Here is an 18845-nt window from a genome sequence, read left to right as displayed (position 1 = left end):
CTTTTGATCATTTGGGTACACAATATTCAATTAAAAGTGCAGGTTACGATCATCAGTTTCACTTTAGACTCTCCTGTGGAACCATGTGCCACAGATCTGTAGTGTTATCAGCAATCGTCATCACTAAGAAGGATGGGGGTTTAGAGCTACATTACGTTCAACACCCATTGGATGCAATTAATGGTTTTGATCACATACACTTTTACCTGTTTTCAAGGGTAGATCACAACTGTGCTGAACGTGATTTAAATAGAAGACGACATTATCACAGGGTGCAGAGCGGCCATGATAGTGAACACTGTTTGAATCCTAGTGTCAGCTCTCCTTGTGCCCTTGAGCACATCACTTAATCTCCTTATGCCAAAGACACCAACATTTTTATTATAGGATCTACCGGGCAGAAACTCACTGTGTTTGCAAAACTGTATGTACAGAGCTACATACACGGTCAGAACTATAGAAGAGAAAAAATAACTCAAAAGATTATGGGTCCCCCTATTTCTGGCTGAGTTGAAAAGACCTCACATTTTCAAAGTAAGTATTTTATGTGGGCTTAAACTATGTTTCAAGTTCTTGAACCTTTTTTTAGTGAAATGTCAGGTATTTTATTTAGTGCTTGTCTTTCTTTTAGGTTGCCCATTGACTGCCATAGTGGCAAACCATGTCCATTTTATGGACATGGTTTACCACTGTGCCAATCAATTGGTTTATTGGAAAATGGTTTTTTTTTTAATTGAAATTTAAGTACTTGTTATTTTTATTTGACGATTGCCCATTTATTGCCTTTGAGGCAAACCAGGCCCATGGGCATGGTTTTACCACTGTGCCAATCAATGTCTAGAGGGGGATGGGGGTAGCTGTCCCGGGGAGGGTGGTTAGGCCTTCCGGGTGGTTAGCAGGAGGGGGTTTAACCCCTAAATTACCCCCTTAATTACCGTAGGGGTTAAGGTGATTAAGGGTTTGCAGGTTAGTTTGATTCTTATGTTACTGTTGGTGCCCACTGAATACGGCCTTCATCCTAGAAGGGGCAAGTAGAACTTTAATTTACTATATGCTGGCTGGGTAATGTTTTGGTTATATTTTATTTTTAATAGGCAAGTATGCCATTATCCAGATATGTATAATAGGGATTTTGCCCATTACTGTACTGTATGTGTCTCAAATTAAAATAAAAGCTATGTGATCGCCTATTAGAGTTACTGATTCAGTCTCACTCTTAGTGCGCGTTTCTTACAGCCTGGTAGGATTCACATAGCGCAAGTCCCATCCAGACGCAGGGACCCCCTCTGTGTTAATCCCAATTGGCCATTAAGTCTCCCTACTGAGACAACGAGCACATCAAACACAACCAGTTTTGGTTACAGATAACCATATTCTCTTGATACTATTCCTGCTCTTTGTCCCCCTATTATGTTGTACACCCCTGGTGAAATGTCCTGTGCTTTACTCAATGCCTGTTCAGTAGTAGTAATAATAATAATAATAATAATAACAATAATAATATGTTCTTGTATAGCGCTGCTAGTTTTACGTAGCGCTTTACAGAGACATTTTGCAGACACAGGTCCCTGCCCTGTGGAGCTTACAATCTATGTTTTTGGTGCCTGAGGCACAGGGAGATAATGTGACGTGTCAGAAGGGGACAACACCGGGAATTGAACCAGGTTCCCCTGCTTCAAACTCAGTACCAGTTAGTGTCTTGACTCACTGAGCCATTCTTTCTCCCATACAAAATTAAAATTTGGAAAATCCTATATGAGCATAAGCAAGATTTATGTTTTTTTAATGGAGACTTGGATAAAAGAATGCACCTTTTGTACCCTCAATGAGGCCATTCCTCAAGAATACTCAGTCCTCCAACCCCCCAGACAAAATAGGAGAGTTGCTCTCATCAAAAAATGTCAATTGCCATGTCTGGCCAAAGGTTAGGCTATTAAAGCCACTATTGTCACAGTTTTAGTGTTGATAATCCATTTTGTACAGAGGAATTCAGCCATAATCTTTATGGTATACCAACCTCCAGGGAATAATGAGGCCTTTATTAAAGGATTCCTGGATTTGCTGACGTTGATAACCTTAGACAATTGCAACATCCTTATTGCAGGAGATTTTAATCTCCAGTTAAAGAAAATCAACTCTCTTGGTTCTCCTGGGTCTGTCCAACCTTGTCGGTCACACTCTTGACCAAGTATTTACCTCCAGTATATCCTCAACTCTGAAGGCAGTTCATAGCTTGGATTGGTCAGATAATGTCTTAATTGAATTTATCCTGCACTTGCCAGATAATAATGTACTTCCAAACCAAAACCTCCTTCACTCACAAAAGTGTTAGGCAGAGTAAAAAAAGGATATTGACCCTAATATTTTTGCTAAACATTTTAGAAAGTGTTACATTCCTCCCTCTGTCCACAATACTTCCTCTCTCACATTGGCATTCAATATTACAGCTATCGCTGCTCTTGAAACTATTGCTCCAAAAAAAAAAAAAAAAATGCTATTCCACAAACAAAGGTAATCATTGGTTCTAAAGAGTTAAGAATCTAGAGTGATGGGCTAAAGATAAATGCTCCTCAGGCTTGTGAGCAAAAAATTATTTCAAAACTGTTATTGAGGCCAAAAAACATAATTTGGCCTCAAAGATTAAACATTTGCGGAAACTATCCAAAGTCGACAACTCTTTGCTTGAGCTGGCCTGTTTAAACAAATGCTCGTTAGAGCAATTATTGCCAACCCTAATATACCAGCCTCATATTACATCTATTGTTAAAAACTGCTACTTCCAAATCCATTGGCAGAGACACATGAAGGCGTTTCGCTCGATAACCAATCTACAAATAGTAGTAGAGACCGTAGTCCTTCTCCAGACTGGATTTGCAAATTGTCTGCTGATGGGTCTCCAAAAATATAAAGTCAAAGCCCTGCAGCTAGTGCAAAACGCCACAGCTCGTCTTATACCAGGCAAGGCAAGATGAGATCACATCTCGCCAGTATTACAAGATCTGCACTGGCTCCTGGTGAAGCAAAGAGTTGATTTGAAGATTTTGACCCTCACCTTTAAGGCTATCCATGGTCTCACCTGATCAGTAACACCTTCTAATCGAGCCCTTAGATCTGCCACTGCCTCTCAACTGATTAAGCCTCAGTTTGAGGTCAATAAAGTTGGAGGGAGAGCTTTTTCAAGGACCACCCCATGACTGAAAGGAATAAGCTCCCTGCAGCTATAAGAAATCAAAATACTATGTTTCCATATAGAAAGGAATTGAAAACCTTCATTTTTAAACAAAGCATGGCAAACAGACCCTAATACCCTGGGCAGCTTGCTTTCCTGCTCTCCGCCCTTTGTTGGTCGCTCTCATTTTTCCCCATATATGTGTCCTCCATAAGTTCCTACACACGCTCTTGTATGGAGCTTTCTTGGTGAGTAGCACATTAGAAAAAGATTGAAATAAACAAGGTAAGAAACAAATTGGTTAATTTAGTTCTCTAATCTGTCCGCACTTAAAACTCCATAGTTGCAATAATGAGCAGGGTTGGGAATACAACGCTCAGTGCACATCTCACCACATGTATATGCACTTGGAGCATCTGTTCCAGGGAGCATAGGTCTGTGGGAAATGTGAGCAGATGATCTCAGTCTCAGACTGTTGATCTAAAGAGGCAACTTGCAACATTAGGGACATTGACAATCTTGAAAGGAGCTTAGTCCTCACTGAGCAGGCCCTGACTGGGACTAATGGTGCAGAGGCTGGAGCTGTGACTGAGGATCAGGAAGAGGACAATAGCAGGGTAACAATTAGCAGGGAAAACATAAGAAGACCACAGGGAGTTCTGAGCTGACCCATCTCAAAAGATTTGCCAGATTGTCTGTCAGGGCAGGAATGGCAAGGCTGGCGGGGACTGATTCTTCAAGCAGCCAGGGGAATAGTCCCTCCAGCTCAGAGGGGGATAAGGATACTCAGAGACCAAGGCAGGTTGTAGTGGTAGGGGACTGCATTATTAGAAGGTGTGACAACTCAGCAGGCTATTTTATCCCAGATGAAAGGCAGGAAATGTATGGTTCGCTTAACAGGTTTATTATAAATAGGGCAAAAACAAAAAAACCAAAATACACTTTGTTAGCAACTGTCAACAAGCTGGAGAACTAAGTATTTTTCCAGCCCAGAGCCCTGTACCTGTGTAGAAGCAGCAATCCCACTAGTCTTCTCTCCCTTTCACACTGTCGGGGTGTGACTTTTGTCCAAGAAAACACCAGGGCCAATGAGCTGCCTGAACTGCTCTAAAAGCAGCAGCCCATTAACTAGTCCTCAGGTGAGGAAAAAGTGTATAAACCTAGGAAGGTGCTGGGTCTTAAATACCCCCCTTCAGGCACTTCACCTTTGGGTACATCACAGAGGGTAGACTTGGCAATCTGTTGCCGTTATCGAATGAACCAAACAGTTTGTCTCCAGGGCGCTTGGGTTTGGCACATTAAGGGTTGGGTAGACAGATTGTTGGGAAGGGCTGGAAATGAACCCATGGTCTTGGTAGACATTGGCATCAATGATAAAGATGGAGGGTCCTAAAATATGTTTTCAGTTAACTAGTTCACAAACTTAACGCAAGGACCTCCAAGGTAGTATGTTCTGAAATACTACCATGTGCAACCCAGGGAGGGAGTTGGAGTTTAGTGAGGTAAACGCATGGCTACGAAAAAGTGTTGTAGGAAAGAGGGGTGTGGATTTTGTGAGCACCGTCTCTAAGAGGTGCTATCTTTATAGTAGGGATGGATTGCACCACAAATCTTCTGAGCTTCTGAGCTTAAATTAATAGCTAGAAGGGAGCAATACCATATTAAAGGCATTACTCAAGCATGGTGAGATGAAACTCATGACTCTGCATTTAATTTAGAGGGTTATTCCCTTTCTAGTAAAGATCAAGCACATAGAAGAGGTGGTGAAGTATGTCTATATGTTAAACTGGATTTAAAATCTATTATAAGCAAAGATACTTATGAAGTGATTGATGAAAACATAGAGACACTGTTGATAGGAATTAGCTGTAGAGTTAAAAGTACAGAAAATAATTTTGCAGATACATGCTATCAATCACCAAATATCTGTGAGATTGTGTAAGCCAAAATAGAGATGCAGCCACCAGTATTAGAACTCTTGCCTGGGAAATTCTGTGGCAGGCTCACAGTAAATGCCTCGACATTTTTGTGAGATTCTTAATGGCCCAACGGATTAACACAGCAGGGGTCTCTGCAGTCCCATTCAGTTTGAATGGGACTGCAGGGACCCCCCGCTGTGTTAATCCGATGGGCCATTAAGAATCTCACAGAAATGTTGAGGCAATTACTGTGAGACTGCCCCAGAATCTCCCAGATAAGTGTTCTAATACTGGTGCCTGCATCTGTACTTTTTGCAAATGGAGAAGGTAGAAAAACTAAATCATATTTTCATAATACTGTAGCTGATTTTAATTATTCAGACATAGATTTGAGTAATAAGATACTGTAAGCATTACAATAAAATTAAACATTTTTTTGGGGACGTATACTGTAATGTACAGCCATTGCCCTAAATATCACTTGTGAGCACATTCATCTGTCTCAGACAGGCCGGCAACCCGTTTTTTCACCATTATTTCTTAAAAATACAGTGCCTCCACTGCAGCAATGTAACAAAAATTGCAAAAGGGCAATCAGATTAGCAAAAACTGAAAAAGAAAAGAGGATTGCAATAAAAAGTAAGATAAACACTAAAAAGTTCTTCAAATACATTAATAAGAAAAACATAAGAACAGATAATATAGGGCCCTTTCAATGTGAGAATGGCAGGCAAAGTATTGGAGATTAGGAGAAGGCTAAGGTATAGAATATTTGCCCCTATATTTACCAAGGAAGAGTAAATTGCAAAAATATTGCAACAGGAGGAAACCGCAACCTCAAAATTATCAAGCAATTGGTTAACAGAGGAAGAAGTGCAAAGGATGTTTAATAAATGTGAGATAAATAAGTACCTGGCCCCGTTGGGATGCACCCAAGGATTCTAAAGGAGTTAAGTTCCACAGGCTCAGTACCACATGAACAGTGTAAAGCAGACGCGGTACGTGGAATTAAAAAGAAAGCTAAATGCCAACCATGGAATTCAGGACCAGCTCGGATTATCGCGGGGCTTGGTGCAGGGACATGTGGTGTGGGGCCTCTTAACTTCTCCTCTGTCATCTCCCCAGCGTCTCATCATCATGGTACAGTAACGTCAAGTGGTGTTGAGTTGCCATGACAACACAACACCATTTGACGTTGTGGCGCCATGATGACAGGACCCTGCAGGAGATGCCGCCAGAGAAGGTAAGAGTTAAAGAGGCCCCGCTCTCAACTCGGACAAGCAGTTTAATTATTGTGGGGAAGAGAGTGGGGCTTGTAACAGCAGGGCTCGGTGCACAGGTACGGACGGCACCACCATCAAGCTGGCCCTGTAAGCCTATCAATAGTGGGGAAAGTACAGGAAGGTTAAGTACGAGATAATATTCAGGAATACCTAATGGCTAACACAATTATTAGTAATAGTCAACAGGGATTTAAGAAGGAATGGTTATGTCAAACTAACCTTATTAGCTTATTTGAGGAGGAAAGTAGGAATTTAGACCAGGGTAATGAAGATGATGTAGTCTACTTAGATTTTAGAAAGGGTTTTGATACTGTGCCACACAATAAGTTTGTGTTAAGAATAAAGGAAATGTGTCTGATTACAAAATATTTGCACGTGAAGTAAAGAATGGTTGAAGGGTAAATAGAGTTGTCATAAATGGAACCTTTTCAGGTTTGGCTAAAGTTGTGGAGTAATAATAATAATAATAGCATGTTCTTGTATAGCGCTGCTAGTTTTACGAAGCGCTTTACAGAGACATTTTGAAGGCACAGGTCCCTGCCCTGTGGAGCTTACAATCCATGTTTTGGTGCCTGAGGCACAGGGAGATAAAGTGACTTGCCCAAGGTCACAAGGAGCCGACACCAGGAATTGAACCAGGCTCCCCTGCGTCACATACAGTGCCAGCCAGTGTCTTTACTCACTAAGCCGCTCCTTCTACATCAAGGATCGATACTGGGGCCAATGCTCATTAACTTGTTTACTAATGACCTTGAGTTTGGCAAAGAATGTAAAGTTTCCATCTTTGTTGATGACCCAAAATTATGTAAGGTAATAAAATCAGAGCACGATGTAATTTCTCTATAGAAGGACTTGGATAAACTGGAAACATGGGCAGGTAAATGGAAGATTAGGTTCAATACAGATATATGTAATGCAATACATTTGAGAAACACGAATAAATAGGTGACATACAAATGAAATGTGGCAAAACTAGGTCAATCCTTGATGGAAAAGGAGTGTTTGTAGACTGCAGGCTTAGCAATAATGCTCAATGTCAGGAAGTAGCTGCAAAGGCAAATAAGATCTTGTCTTGCATAAAACAGGGTTGGGAATAAAACATAATTGTGTCTCTGTATTAAGCCTTAGTAAAACAACATCTTGCATATGGAGTATAATTTTGGGCACGACACCATAAAAAAAGAGGCATCTAAGAGGACATACTGTATGATTGAAATATATATAGTGGTGTGAAAAAAGAAATTACACCCTCTTTGAATTCTACGGTTTTACATATCAGGACATAATAACAATCTGTTCCTTAGCAGGTCTTAAAATTAGGTAAATACAACCTCAGATGAACAACAACACGTGACATATTACACCGTGTCAATGATTTATTTAACAAAAATAAAGCCAAAACGGAGAAGCCATGTGTGAAAAACTAAGTACAGAACATTAAAAGTGAGATGTTGAAGATGGGACATTGACTAAGGCAGACAGTGTATTTAGATGGCTAAAAAGAGAAGACATTTTATGTTAAGATTTGGCAAAAATAAACGTATTCGTTTTTAGTAAAACATTTTCCCCTGAAGAATTTCGATTTTTTATTTTCTTAACATTGTTCTGTTATGTGCACAAAGTCAGTAATACTTTCAGTTAAAAATACAAACCTTTACTAGCATTGTCTAAAGTGTGTAGTTCTTCCACAAAAGTCGGGACATCAGGAAATTTATTATCACATACATCAGCCAAAAAATGAAGTAGTGTTGTTTTCTGATCTGCTGATTTGGTATCTTTCAGCTAAAGAAAAGAAATAACAAAATAGATATATTATAAATAGGATTACCCAAAGAAGAATCCAGCAGGTATAATTTAGATTTTTATTATAAAAAAAAGTAATGAAGTAAGAGTATAAACAAGTGAAATAGGTCTTTGAATGAAATGATTCAAAGAGGTACAATGCATAGAGTTGCAATGAGCGCATACACCTCCCGCTCGCCATGTAAAAATAAACCCAAAATGTGACATGATGGCACTTTATAAATAAACAAGAATACTTGGGGTGGGATTGCATTGATTGCAGATGCAGAAATGATAACGAGTAGAAAAGTTCATGAAATTGCCGGCTAGACAATATGGAGTTTACTTCACCTCTACTGCTCTCTCACCTTAAACATTTTCCCTCACTGACCCTTACCTGTGGAAGTTCCTCACATTCGGTATACGCCAAGCACCTTTTCTCCCCAACTTTAAGACAAACCTTAAAACTCACCTCTTAAATTAAACGCTTCAATAGCCTAGACCCTTGGCTAGTGTCCCATACCCACAATCACTCAAACCAACCATTGTGGTCAAGAACTGCCATCTACTGCACTTATTCTCTTATCTGCTGTCTCTGTAAATCTCCCAACATACCACTTAGATTGTAAGTTCTACAGGTCAGGGATTGCCTTTCCTATTGTCTGATCTTGTTTGTTGTACTTATTGTACTATAATTCCATTTACTGGATTATATCTTGTAAAGTGCCAAGTACAGCTGTGGGCCCTATATAAAGATATACATACATTATAGATACTTGCTAAATAAAAAATAACCATTCATTTAAAGCAGCAAAATCCTATTGTATATGTTTTTTATATATATATATATATATATATATATATATATATATATATATATATATATATATAAAATCAAAAAATAAATAGATGATACCGTTCTGTGGCTAACGAAATGCTTTTATTTGTGCGAGCTTTCGAGATACACTGTCAGTTATGTAGTATTAAATACTTGCTGCATTAAAAATGATATATATATTTGCCATTTTTATTGAGTTTTAATATACGGAGCATCCCTTTGGTTGTTGTAGCAGGTTTTGGCACACCTCCCAGGTAAAGCAAGAGTTTTGGCAACAAATTATCAAAAATAGTAAAGTGTTGCAGTGTTCTTAGCAAAAGACTGTGGCTGAGGTAAATGCTTAAACAAGAACCCTTGGTAATATAAGTTTACATTGTAGCTGTTGCATTTCACTGACTGAAGGATTGATTTAGAAACAGCAATTACATGAACAGAGAGAGCAGGATATTCGCAGATCGATCACAGGTCGATCACAGGAAAACGGATTGATCAGCAGCTTAAGTAATTGGTTTTCATTAAAGGTTATCAAATGCTACATATATTAAAAACAAAAAAAAAATTAAATAAAAGTGCCGCGAAGAATGCTGCTTTAAATGTACACAAATTATTCTGTGATGACAAACTCATAAACCAGATTGAACAAAACCAAAAAGTATTTGAAGCCATTTAGGAATAACCTAAAAGAAAAGATCATTTTCAAATGCATTACAAACAGGGATTCCCAATATACATTGACTAACTGCAAATATGCCAAAATGATTGTGCTTAACTTATTTATGTATTTCACAAAGTTCACATTCAAAGTCCCCACCTAAATTACAGGAGTTTTCATGTAATTTTAGAGGTGAAAATGATAAATATGTACTGTAATGTACTGCAAGTGCCGAACCAGAAAAAAACAAAAAAAAAAAAAAAAAACAGCCATGAGATAGAAAAAAAACGAAGATGATTTATCGAGAACAGCAGTAGATTGAAAGGCAGGTATGTTATTTCATAATATATATTGAGAGGTTTTGACAGGTGACCACATTTTTTGTTAAGTGGCAAGCTTCAACAGGACACAGTGAAAAGCAATATGCTTGTACCTGCAGTAACATACAGTAGATGAAAGCTTTTTATTTCAAAAGCTTGATAGAAATGAACAAATCTGCAAAGCGCAAAAGTTCAAATTATAATGAAGTGGATGGGATTCTTTACTCTGAAAATTCTACCTTTCATATTTTTAAGCTTATGATGGACCGTATCTATTGTGAGGCTGTTAATGAGGAAGACAAGAGGAGATGTCAGCAACGGGCCACCAAGCATGTCATCCCACAGAGAGAATACAATGAATACTGAAAAGAATGCATGTACTCATATGGAAGCAAGTATTCTCAAACTGATTTATCTTAGTTATTGCAAATTACTGTATGACAAAGAGAATCCTCAAAAAAAAAGACACATTTATACTTTTATTGTACTTAAAACCACTGTTTGAAACTTTGAATCTCCCATGGGTCCATTAAAAGGTATCACAAGCTACAGAAACCTACACTTCTCCAGGACATATATAGCCACTAAAACTTTGAACAAAGTTAAGAAATAAATCTAGTTGTTAGAAGCCCATAACAATTTAAGTTAGAAAAATCTCTTGGATGAACCTATGTATATATCTGTATAGTGCCATACGTGCACAGTGCTTCACAGAAGTAATGGAAGCGACAAAATATGAAATGGGAACAAACAATTTAAAGATGAAAAATAATCAGGAAAATGAGTCCCTGCCCCAAAGAGTTTACAATCTAAGTGTTATGTAGAGAAAACATAGAGAGACAGTAGGAGGGTGTTACAGTAAGTGCATATGCAAGGGGTTATGGTACAGGAGGTGGCATGCAAGGGATAGGTACTGAAATACTTTGATAAAAAGGTGCATAGTGCATTTTAAGACGGGCATTGAATGGGGAGAGAGGAGTTGCTTGTTGGGTAATAGGGGGAAACGAGAATCCAGACATGAGGGGCAGTAAGAGAGAAAGGTTTTAGGCGGGTGAGGCCTTTAGATACAAAAGTGGTAGGACTGCAGACATTATTGAGCAGAATGCAAGTGGCAAGCCAGAGTATAGCGAGAAATTAGGGCGGAGATACAAGAAGGAGCAGAGGGGTGTATAGCCCTTAAAAGTGAGAAGAAATGTGTAAGTAATACGGGACAAAATGAGAAGTAGGAAGAGGGATTTCAGCAGGACAAAAGCAGAGACAGATTTAGGAGAGCGTGAAATGATTTTAGCAGCAGTGCTGTAGGAGAGACAGATGAAAGGCAGGAAGGCCAGACAGTAGAAGGCTATAATAGTCAAGATGGGAGACAATGAAAAATATAAAACAACCAGGCCCAGTGGGGGCAGAAATATTTAATATAGGTGAAACAAGATAAAGTAGAGCAGACAAAGTCCAAAGAATATGACTGATGCATAAGGGTTCTTCATTAAACTGTGATAGTGCCGAAACAAGCACTACTGCACACTCCCATTCATTTAAATGATCGTTTGCACGTGAAAGTGTCCCGAGAGGCACACCTGCGGAGCCGGTCCTGGTCCCCCCTGGCTGCACAGCTTACTACACGCTGTGGCGCGTCAGCCGCTATGGGATACAAGAGAATGGTGTTCCCTAGCGTTGACGCGTCACATGGTGTGGCTGTGAGCCAATGGGGAAGGGAGGATTCGGGAGGAGGAGAGGCTTCGGGGAGCGGGGAGGAGTGTGGAGTGAAAGCAGCGTGAGTGCCTGTCTGTGTGTGTGTCTGAGTGCGTGCGTGCCTGTCTGTGTGTGTGTATGTGTGTGCCTGAGAGCGTGAGTGCCTGCCTCTGTCTGTGTGTATGTGTGTGCCTGAGTGCGTGAGTGCCTGCCTCTGTCTGTGTGTGTGTGTGTGTGTGTGTGTGTGTGTGTGTGTGTGTGTGTGTGTGTGTGTATGTATGTGTGTGCCTGAGTGCGTGAGTGCCTGCCTCTGTCTGTGTGTGTGTGTGTTGCTTTACTTACCCGAGCCGTGGAGGGAGGGGGGGGGGAGAGTAGCGGGTCCCTCCGCTCAAGCCACGCCCCCCTCCCGCTCAAACCTCCCACTCCCGCCCAGGCTCCCGCTCCCTACAGACCGCATATCGTGGTCTGTGTATGTCAGCGCCCCGCCTGTCTGCAGTGCGGGCGCGCTGACTCTGGGAGCGGGGCCTCAGCCTTAGACAGTTTAATGAATGACCCCCTCAGTGATCCTCCAATATACCATGAAAATTACACTGATGTTGTGATCACTTTCTATCCAAAGGACTCTGCTTCACAATTCACGACAAAAGACTGTAGAACTAAAAAAAAAAGTTTTGATTCATGATCTATGTTGGAATATTTTTATGCTCCCTGTTGCCTGTAATGTTGAATGAAATCTGTGAAGGTCATTTGAAAACATACATTTCATGATATGTGATGTTAAATTTAGCAAGATTACCCAGCAAGCTTTTAAGAGATTACAATATTTTTCAGTCTATGCTGTCAAAGGAATGTCGAAGTTCTAGGGTGGATTCTTATCACTGAAATGGGTAATATGAACGGATTGCTTAAGTTCTTCTATTATTGAAGGAGATCAGACGGTTGCTGTGGATAATAAAGATGATGAGATACTATCTTCTTCAGTGTATGTTCATAAATATATATTTTGATAACTGGGGTAATAGGATTCTGAAACTCTTGCATTTATATTCACTCTGATTGACAAATGTTGTGAAGAAAATAAAAAGAAGCCGTGCCTTAATCATAACATATCCCTGTTTATAAATAGATAAGGAAACAAAAAATCTGTGATATGGTAAATTTCTAAAAACAAAATCAATCTCCAAAAGTTTGAAATGAATTACTTTCCAAATAAATACTGAAGGATTTTAGAAGTTTCCTATAAACACACATGTAAAAAAAATACATTTATTTTTACTTGTAGCAAAGTCTGCTTTACACACGTTAAATGTGCAAAATATAAGTGTTTACAGTTGAAGTCTATATAAGGCAGGGTTGGACAAACTTTTTTCAAGCATGCCATTAAATAGGTACAACTTTTGTTTGGCAGGTCATTATCCTACTGCCCCTTACATCCAGTTTAATTGAATAGCTAAACCTAAACTAAATAACGCTACAAGTAAACTCCCTCATCCTCCTCTCTACTTCTCCTCAAAATCTTCCTAGCCCCCCTCCCCCATCACTCACTTTCCCTCTCCCTCGCGTCTCATTCAATTACCACCCCCCCCCCCCTCAATTCAACCCCATCACACAATTTGATCTTTGGGGTTGGGGGAGGGGAGGGGTAAGGTCTCCGATCACGCAGCTGGGAAGGGGTGGTGAAGAGAGCCGAGTATCATGCAGGCCATTAGAAATGTCATTGTGACGGGTTGGCCACCCCTGCTATAAAGATTCAAAAGCTCCATTTACTATAATTTTATCTATGAAGATCTGTTGGTTTCCTAAAAGATATCACAACCTACAATAAACCGCAAGCTGAATGTTTTTTAAAGGGGATAACTACTACTATATTTTTCAAATGCATTTGTAAAATGCCTTACATCATTTACTGCTCCACCCTGATCTATTACCTTAGTCAACCAGTCAGAAAAATCAATTAGATTTGCCTGACATGATCTCCCAAATAAAGATATGATGCTTGGCATCTTGTAGGTTGTTGGACTTTACATAGTCAACAATTCTCTCTCTCAGAAGTGTGTCCATGGATTTCTCCACAACTGACATCAGACTCGCTGACCTGTAGTTACCTGCCTCTTCCTTACTTCCACTTTTGTGAAGTGGGACTACACCTGTTAATAGTGACTGGTTAAAAACATCTGTTAATGGTGTTGCTAGCACACCCCTAAGCTCTTTTAATATCTTTTGAAGTCAAACTCCTTTCTATTTCTATTGCCCAACTGTGGTCTTTCAACTTCACTTTCAGCTGTGAAGACCGAGACTCCCTACATACAGTATACCATTTTATCCCTAAACAACACTATTTTCTAAAAACAATCTTTTTTTTAACTTTTATAACTGCCACCTCTTTTAAAAACCATAGACATTTTCTTTTCCTTGTATTTTTACTAACCTACCTGACAAATCAGTTGCTTTGAGTTTTGGATTTTTAATTTGTCCCACTGCTCCTGCACTCCACTCAAATACCTCTGCCCTGCCAAAAAAATCCCTTAAATACTTTTCCATATCTGAAAAATCAACCCCCAAGAAATCTAAAACCTTAGTCTTTGTGTGGCATGACTCAGCCTCTGTCTCTATACTAAACCAAACTGATTGACTGAAACGCAAGTCTTCACCAACAAGTACATTAGAAATTCTGTCCCCATTGGTAAGATTTATGTCCAGGAGACATCGGAGAGAGAGAAGTTTTTAGTGAAAACCAGGTCTAAGTAGTGGCCATCCTTGTGGGTGCTGGCTGCAGTCCACTGTTGAAGGCCAAAAGAAGAGGTTAGAGAGAGAAAGCGGGAAGCCCAAGGGAGAGAGGTGTCATCAATGTGGCAATTGAAGTCCCCAAGGAGAAGAACAGGGGAGTCTGAGGAGAGAAAGAAAGAGAGCCAGGATTCAAAGTGAGAGAGAAAGGCAGAAGGGGGGTGAGTAGAGGTAGGTGGGTGATAGATGACCACCACATGGACATGGAGAGGAGAGAAGATCTGGACAGTGTGAGACTCAAAGGAGGGAAAAGCAAGAGATGGAGGAATAGGAAAGGTTCGGTAACGGCAGAGAAAGGAGAGCAGGAGCCCTTTCTCAGATAAAACTGGTTGCTACCATGTAGAAATTGTGTAATGCATTAATAGTAGGCAACACATTTGACAATCCATACATGGGAACAAATATATAGGATTCAACACTACAGTAGTTACATTGCATGACCACACATTCTGTTTCTATCCTGTTTATATCCTTAAGTGACCATGTAGAAAGATATACATGAGAACATCCCTTTATTGAACACAAAAGCAACATCAAATGTGCAAGAGACACAAAGAGAAGGGGCTTTTAAAAGAGGATGAGACCACTGCACTTTCTAAAACACAATGACCCAATTTACACTCTTCGGCTGCGTCCATGGTTTCGCTATAACGCACAAGATCAAGATGCAATGCTTCTACTGTCCCGGCTAAGCTCATTCTAAAGCTTGCCGGGAGCGTAGCGGGCTAGCCACGGGTCTGCTCTCCGTTTAAAAACGGAGTTTCCCGTGCGGCGGCCGCTTCAATAGATAAGCGCTAATGGCGCTTCAATTGATAAGCGCTAATGGCGCTTACTATTTAAAGCGCCCGAGGCGCGGGAAAACCGGCGGGTTTCGGCCGAAGACAGCCCGCGCACCGCCCGCGCTATTTTAAACTGCGAGGGCAGCCGCATTAGAGTCAGCCCGGCCGCTACTGTATGAGGCTGTGAAGCGCCAGCATTTGCGATGTGCGAGGAAACAAATACATTTGTTTGTTGCATGAAGGCTGGGTCATGTGAGCAGTTCGCCCAATGAGGGTGATCCAGCTCCTTGAAATTACAGCCACGCCCCCCCGGCGCACAAATCTACCATGGACGCGGCCTTAGAGCAATGGTTATTGATCAGACACAACCACTATGGTGAGGTGGAGACAGAGCTAAACTTGGATTACAACATGAGAGCATATTATATCCTTACATTGGATGCTTTAACTCTTAAGGGAATGAATACCGGTCCCAATTTTGCATGTTTTATTGAAGATAGCTAGGTATCAGAAACAGATTCATCACCCATTTGTTTACACTACATTTTATTAAACCACTGAATGAATGCCTTAATCCAGGGGTGCGCAAACTTTTGGAGCTGTGCCATCCTGCATGCTCTTCCCAGTGCTCGTGCACCACTTACCTTTTTTGCTGATGTCACCATGTGACGTGATGTCATACGTTGCCGCGTTGCCATGTCGACGGGCATCAAATGCCACCGCGGGGTCATATGACGTCACGTCACATAATGACGCGTTGCCATGGTGATGCGTCACTAAGGGCTGTTCTATAGTGTGTGCGCGGCAATTATAGTTGGCTGAGGTTAGTCAGCCATTGTATAATAGTAATAAAAAAAGTGGGAAGCGCAATCAATGATTTATTTTTATTATTGTTTTCCTAGAGGGATGTCCTTGGGACAAGTTTATTTAATAAAGATATTGAGTTTAATCATAACCCCTCATTGATTGCGCTTCCCACTTTTTTTGTTATTGTTGTCACGGTCACATCAGGGACTGGGGGTTCCCTGTTTCAAGAAGCTGCACCAACCATCGGGTTGTGATTATCTTAATCTTATATATATTTATATTTTCTAGCAAAACCCTATACGCACTGGACTGGTTCATGTCACACGTTTTTTTGTTTTTTCTTTTTGTTTTTTGTTTTTAACCTTGCTATCATTGCACATATTCATAGTAACATCCCATTTGGTGCTTTTACATTTTTTTGTTTTTTCTTGTATGCTTCTATCACCTCAAGAGCTGCCTTATGGGTTGTTAATTCTGAATATTTGGTTTATTGTTCCAATTGGAACTTTATTTATTTAAAGTATTGTTTAAGGATTTAAAGGTTTAAAGGATTGTTTAAAGTATTTCTATATATAAATCCATCTGCCAAGATCCTATTGACCAATGGCGAGCTTCAGAACAGGAAGTGATAGATTGACTAGAAGGAATAGACATCTTATTGGTGAAAAATGCATTAATACTACAACAATTGTAGAAGAAGACGTGTGTGATCTCTCTTCTGAGTTTGTCAGATTAGAGAACCTCCTGAAACTGGAGGCTCGCCACTGGTGGGATGTATATTTCCTCAAAAAATATTTACAAGAAGGAAGGGCCCCAAGAGGCCTAAGGCTTTTAAAAGATCCCACATTTGAAGATCCAGAATTTACAAAATCTTGGAATTAAATCTTAGATGTTAGTACCTTTGCCCTCATGAGATTACTCATTACATATAGGGAAAAGGTTTTGGAAAATTTAGCTGAGGAAATAGATCAACTTCAGAGTGAATTAAAATTGTTTAGTGATACAATGGAATTTAACGATTTGACGGAAACTACAGATTTGAAACTCGAGAGATTTGAGGAAGAATTAATAACATCTAAAAATAAAAAGTTTGAAAGGGACTATATAGATTATTCTACAAATAAACAAAGAAATTGGGCAAAGAAATATGAGAAAAATGAGAAATTTAGACCCAAGAATAAGAATCCTTATCAGGCTCGGGTTAGGTCATATCAAACGTCCATTGGAAGGGCTAACCCTGTCACTGAACAATCTTATAAGAACCCCACTGATTCAGGGAGGAAGTTTGCTGCCCCACAAAAATCTAAAAGCAGGGAGATTGAGAAACCTAATCATAGGCCTTTGAATATCAATTCGAGAGTACCCAATAGGGGAGGTTACTCAACGCCTAAAGATTTAGGTCATGATTCATTCAGACCAGCCTCTGATACATTTAGAATAAATGAGGTCTCACACATTGAAGGGAATCTAGGAGCAAGACCAAAGACAAGGTCAGGTTTTCTAGAAAGTTTTAGAAATACACCAAGTGGGTCTTTTTTAGAGAAAGGAAGGAGTGGAAAGAAGTTAGTTCATCCAAACCAAAAACAGAAGAAAGACCCAGATTTAAAAGAAACTCGGGAGAAGGAAATATTACTTCTGGAAAAAAGAAAGAAACAATTAGTACAAACACAGAAAGACCTAAAAAAAATTAGAAAGAGAGGTAGCAGAGGGGGCAAGGAGGTTCAAAGAAAGAGACAATGTAAAATAGCCAGGGAAACCAATAAGGGAAGCATTTTCAATTTGTCCAGCTTTCCACTCACCGTAGACCAAAATAGAGTATTGGAGAAAGGCCTCTCTTTCGCCCCAACTAGTGGACCAGTTTTATTTGATTTATTTATTGACCTGCACAGGTTTACAAGAAAACTAACATTGAAGCGACATTTTCTTAAGAATGGTATTAAGAATGTTCCTATATTTGATAGTTCTGTGCAGGAAAAAGAAAAAGAATGTTTAGCATCAATGGTTGCATTACTTGAGGAGAACGAGGGGCCTTTAGAAACAGAGCTAATGTTGAACTCAATAGGAGATCAAAACGTAACTATACATTCTAACTTTAAACCTAGAACTAATTTTAAACACAACTCAATCAAAAGGTCCGAATGTAGAGGTATTTTTTGATCTTGTTTTAAAAGATTTGGAGACGCTCTGTGAGCACCCCCCCTAAAACAAGACCTAACCTAACACCAATTGAGTTGAAAGCTGATGCCGATTTGAAAAATAATCAAAATATTATTATCCGCCAAGCAGATAAAGGTGGAGGGATAGTAATACAGGACAGAATTGACTATGTGTCTGAAGCCTCTAGAATTTTGGGGGATGGGGAGTCATACTCCACTCTCAAAACAGACCCGCTGATTATTTTCCAAAAAAACCTTATGCATTTATTAAAAGATGGGAAACAGCAAGGTGTATTGAATCAATCAGAGTTCAAATTCCTTTATGTGGAAAATCCTAGTACACCAATAATGTACCACCTACCCAAAATTCACAAGAGCCTCATTAACCCGCCAGGTCGCCCGATTATTTCAGGGATAAACTCTCTTACTTCAAATTTGTCTGAATTTGTTGATTCATTCCTTCAAAAACATGTAAAAAACTTGAAATCTTACACGAGGGACACAAAACACATTTTAGATTTATTGGGGAACATGTAATGGGCTGACGATCTTATATGGGTAACCTGTGACGTCACTGCACTTTATACAAGCATTATCCATGAGAAGGGAATAGAAGCAGTTGACTATTTTTTAAGAAAATACCCCTTTATGAGTAATGAGCAAAGAT

General features: G+C 39.8%; 1 protein-coding gene across 8 annotated transcripts in view; it reads right to left on the bottom strand.

Annotated features, from left to right (window-relative positions):
- DIAPH3 (diaphanous related formin 3) overlaps positions 1-18845 on the bottom strand; it is a 782005-nt gene that overhangs the window by 366918 nt on the left and 396242 nt on the right. For all 8 annotated transcript variants that reach the window (XR_012799927.1, XM_075591039.1, XM_075591038.1 and 5 more), the window contains exon 22: positions 8024-8153. Coding sequence is in view for 7 of the 8 variants with exons in the window: in XM_075591039.1 (XP_075447154.1) it covers positions 8024-8153 (130 nt within the window). In the remaining variant the exon portion in view is untranslated. The remainder of the gene's footprint in view (positions 1-8023; positions 8154-18845) is intronic.

Source organism: Ascaphus truei, chromosome 3 (assembly GCF_040206685.1).
Source record: "Ascaphus truei isolate aAscTru1 chromosome 3, aAscTru1.hap1, whole genome shotgun sequence".
In the NCBI taxonomy this organism is placed as follows: Eukaryota; Metazoa; Chordata; class Amphibia; order Anura; family Ascaphidae; genus Ascaphus; species Ascaphus truei.
The sequence above is the reverse complement of the archived record's forward strand: the minus strand, read 5'-3'. Positions and strand labels throughout refer to the sequence as shown.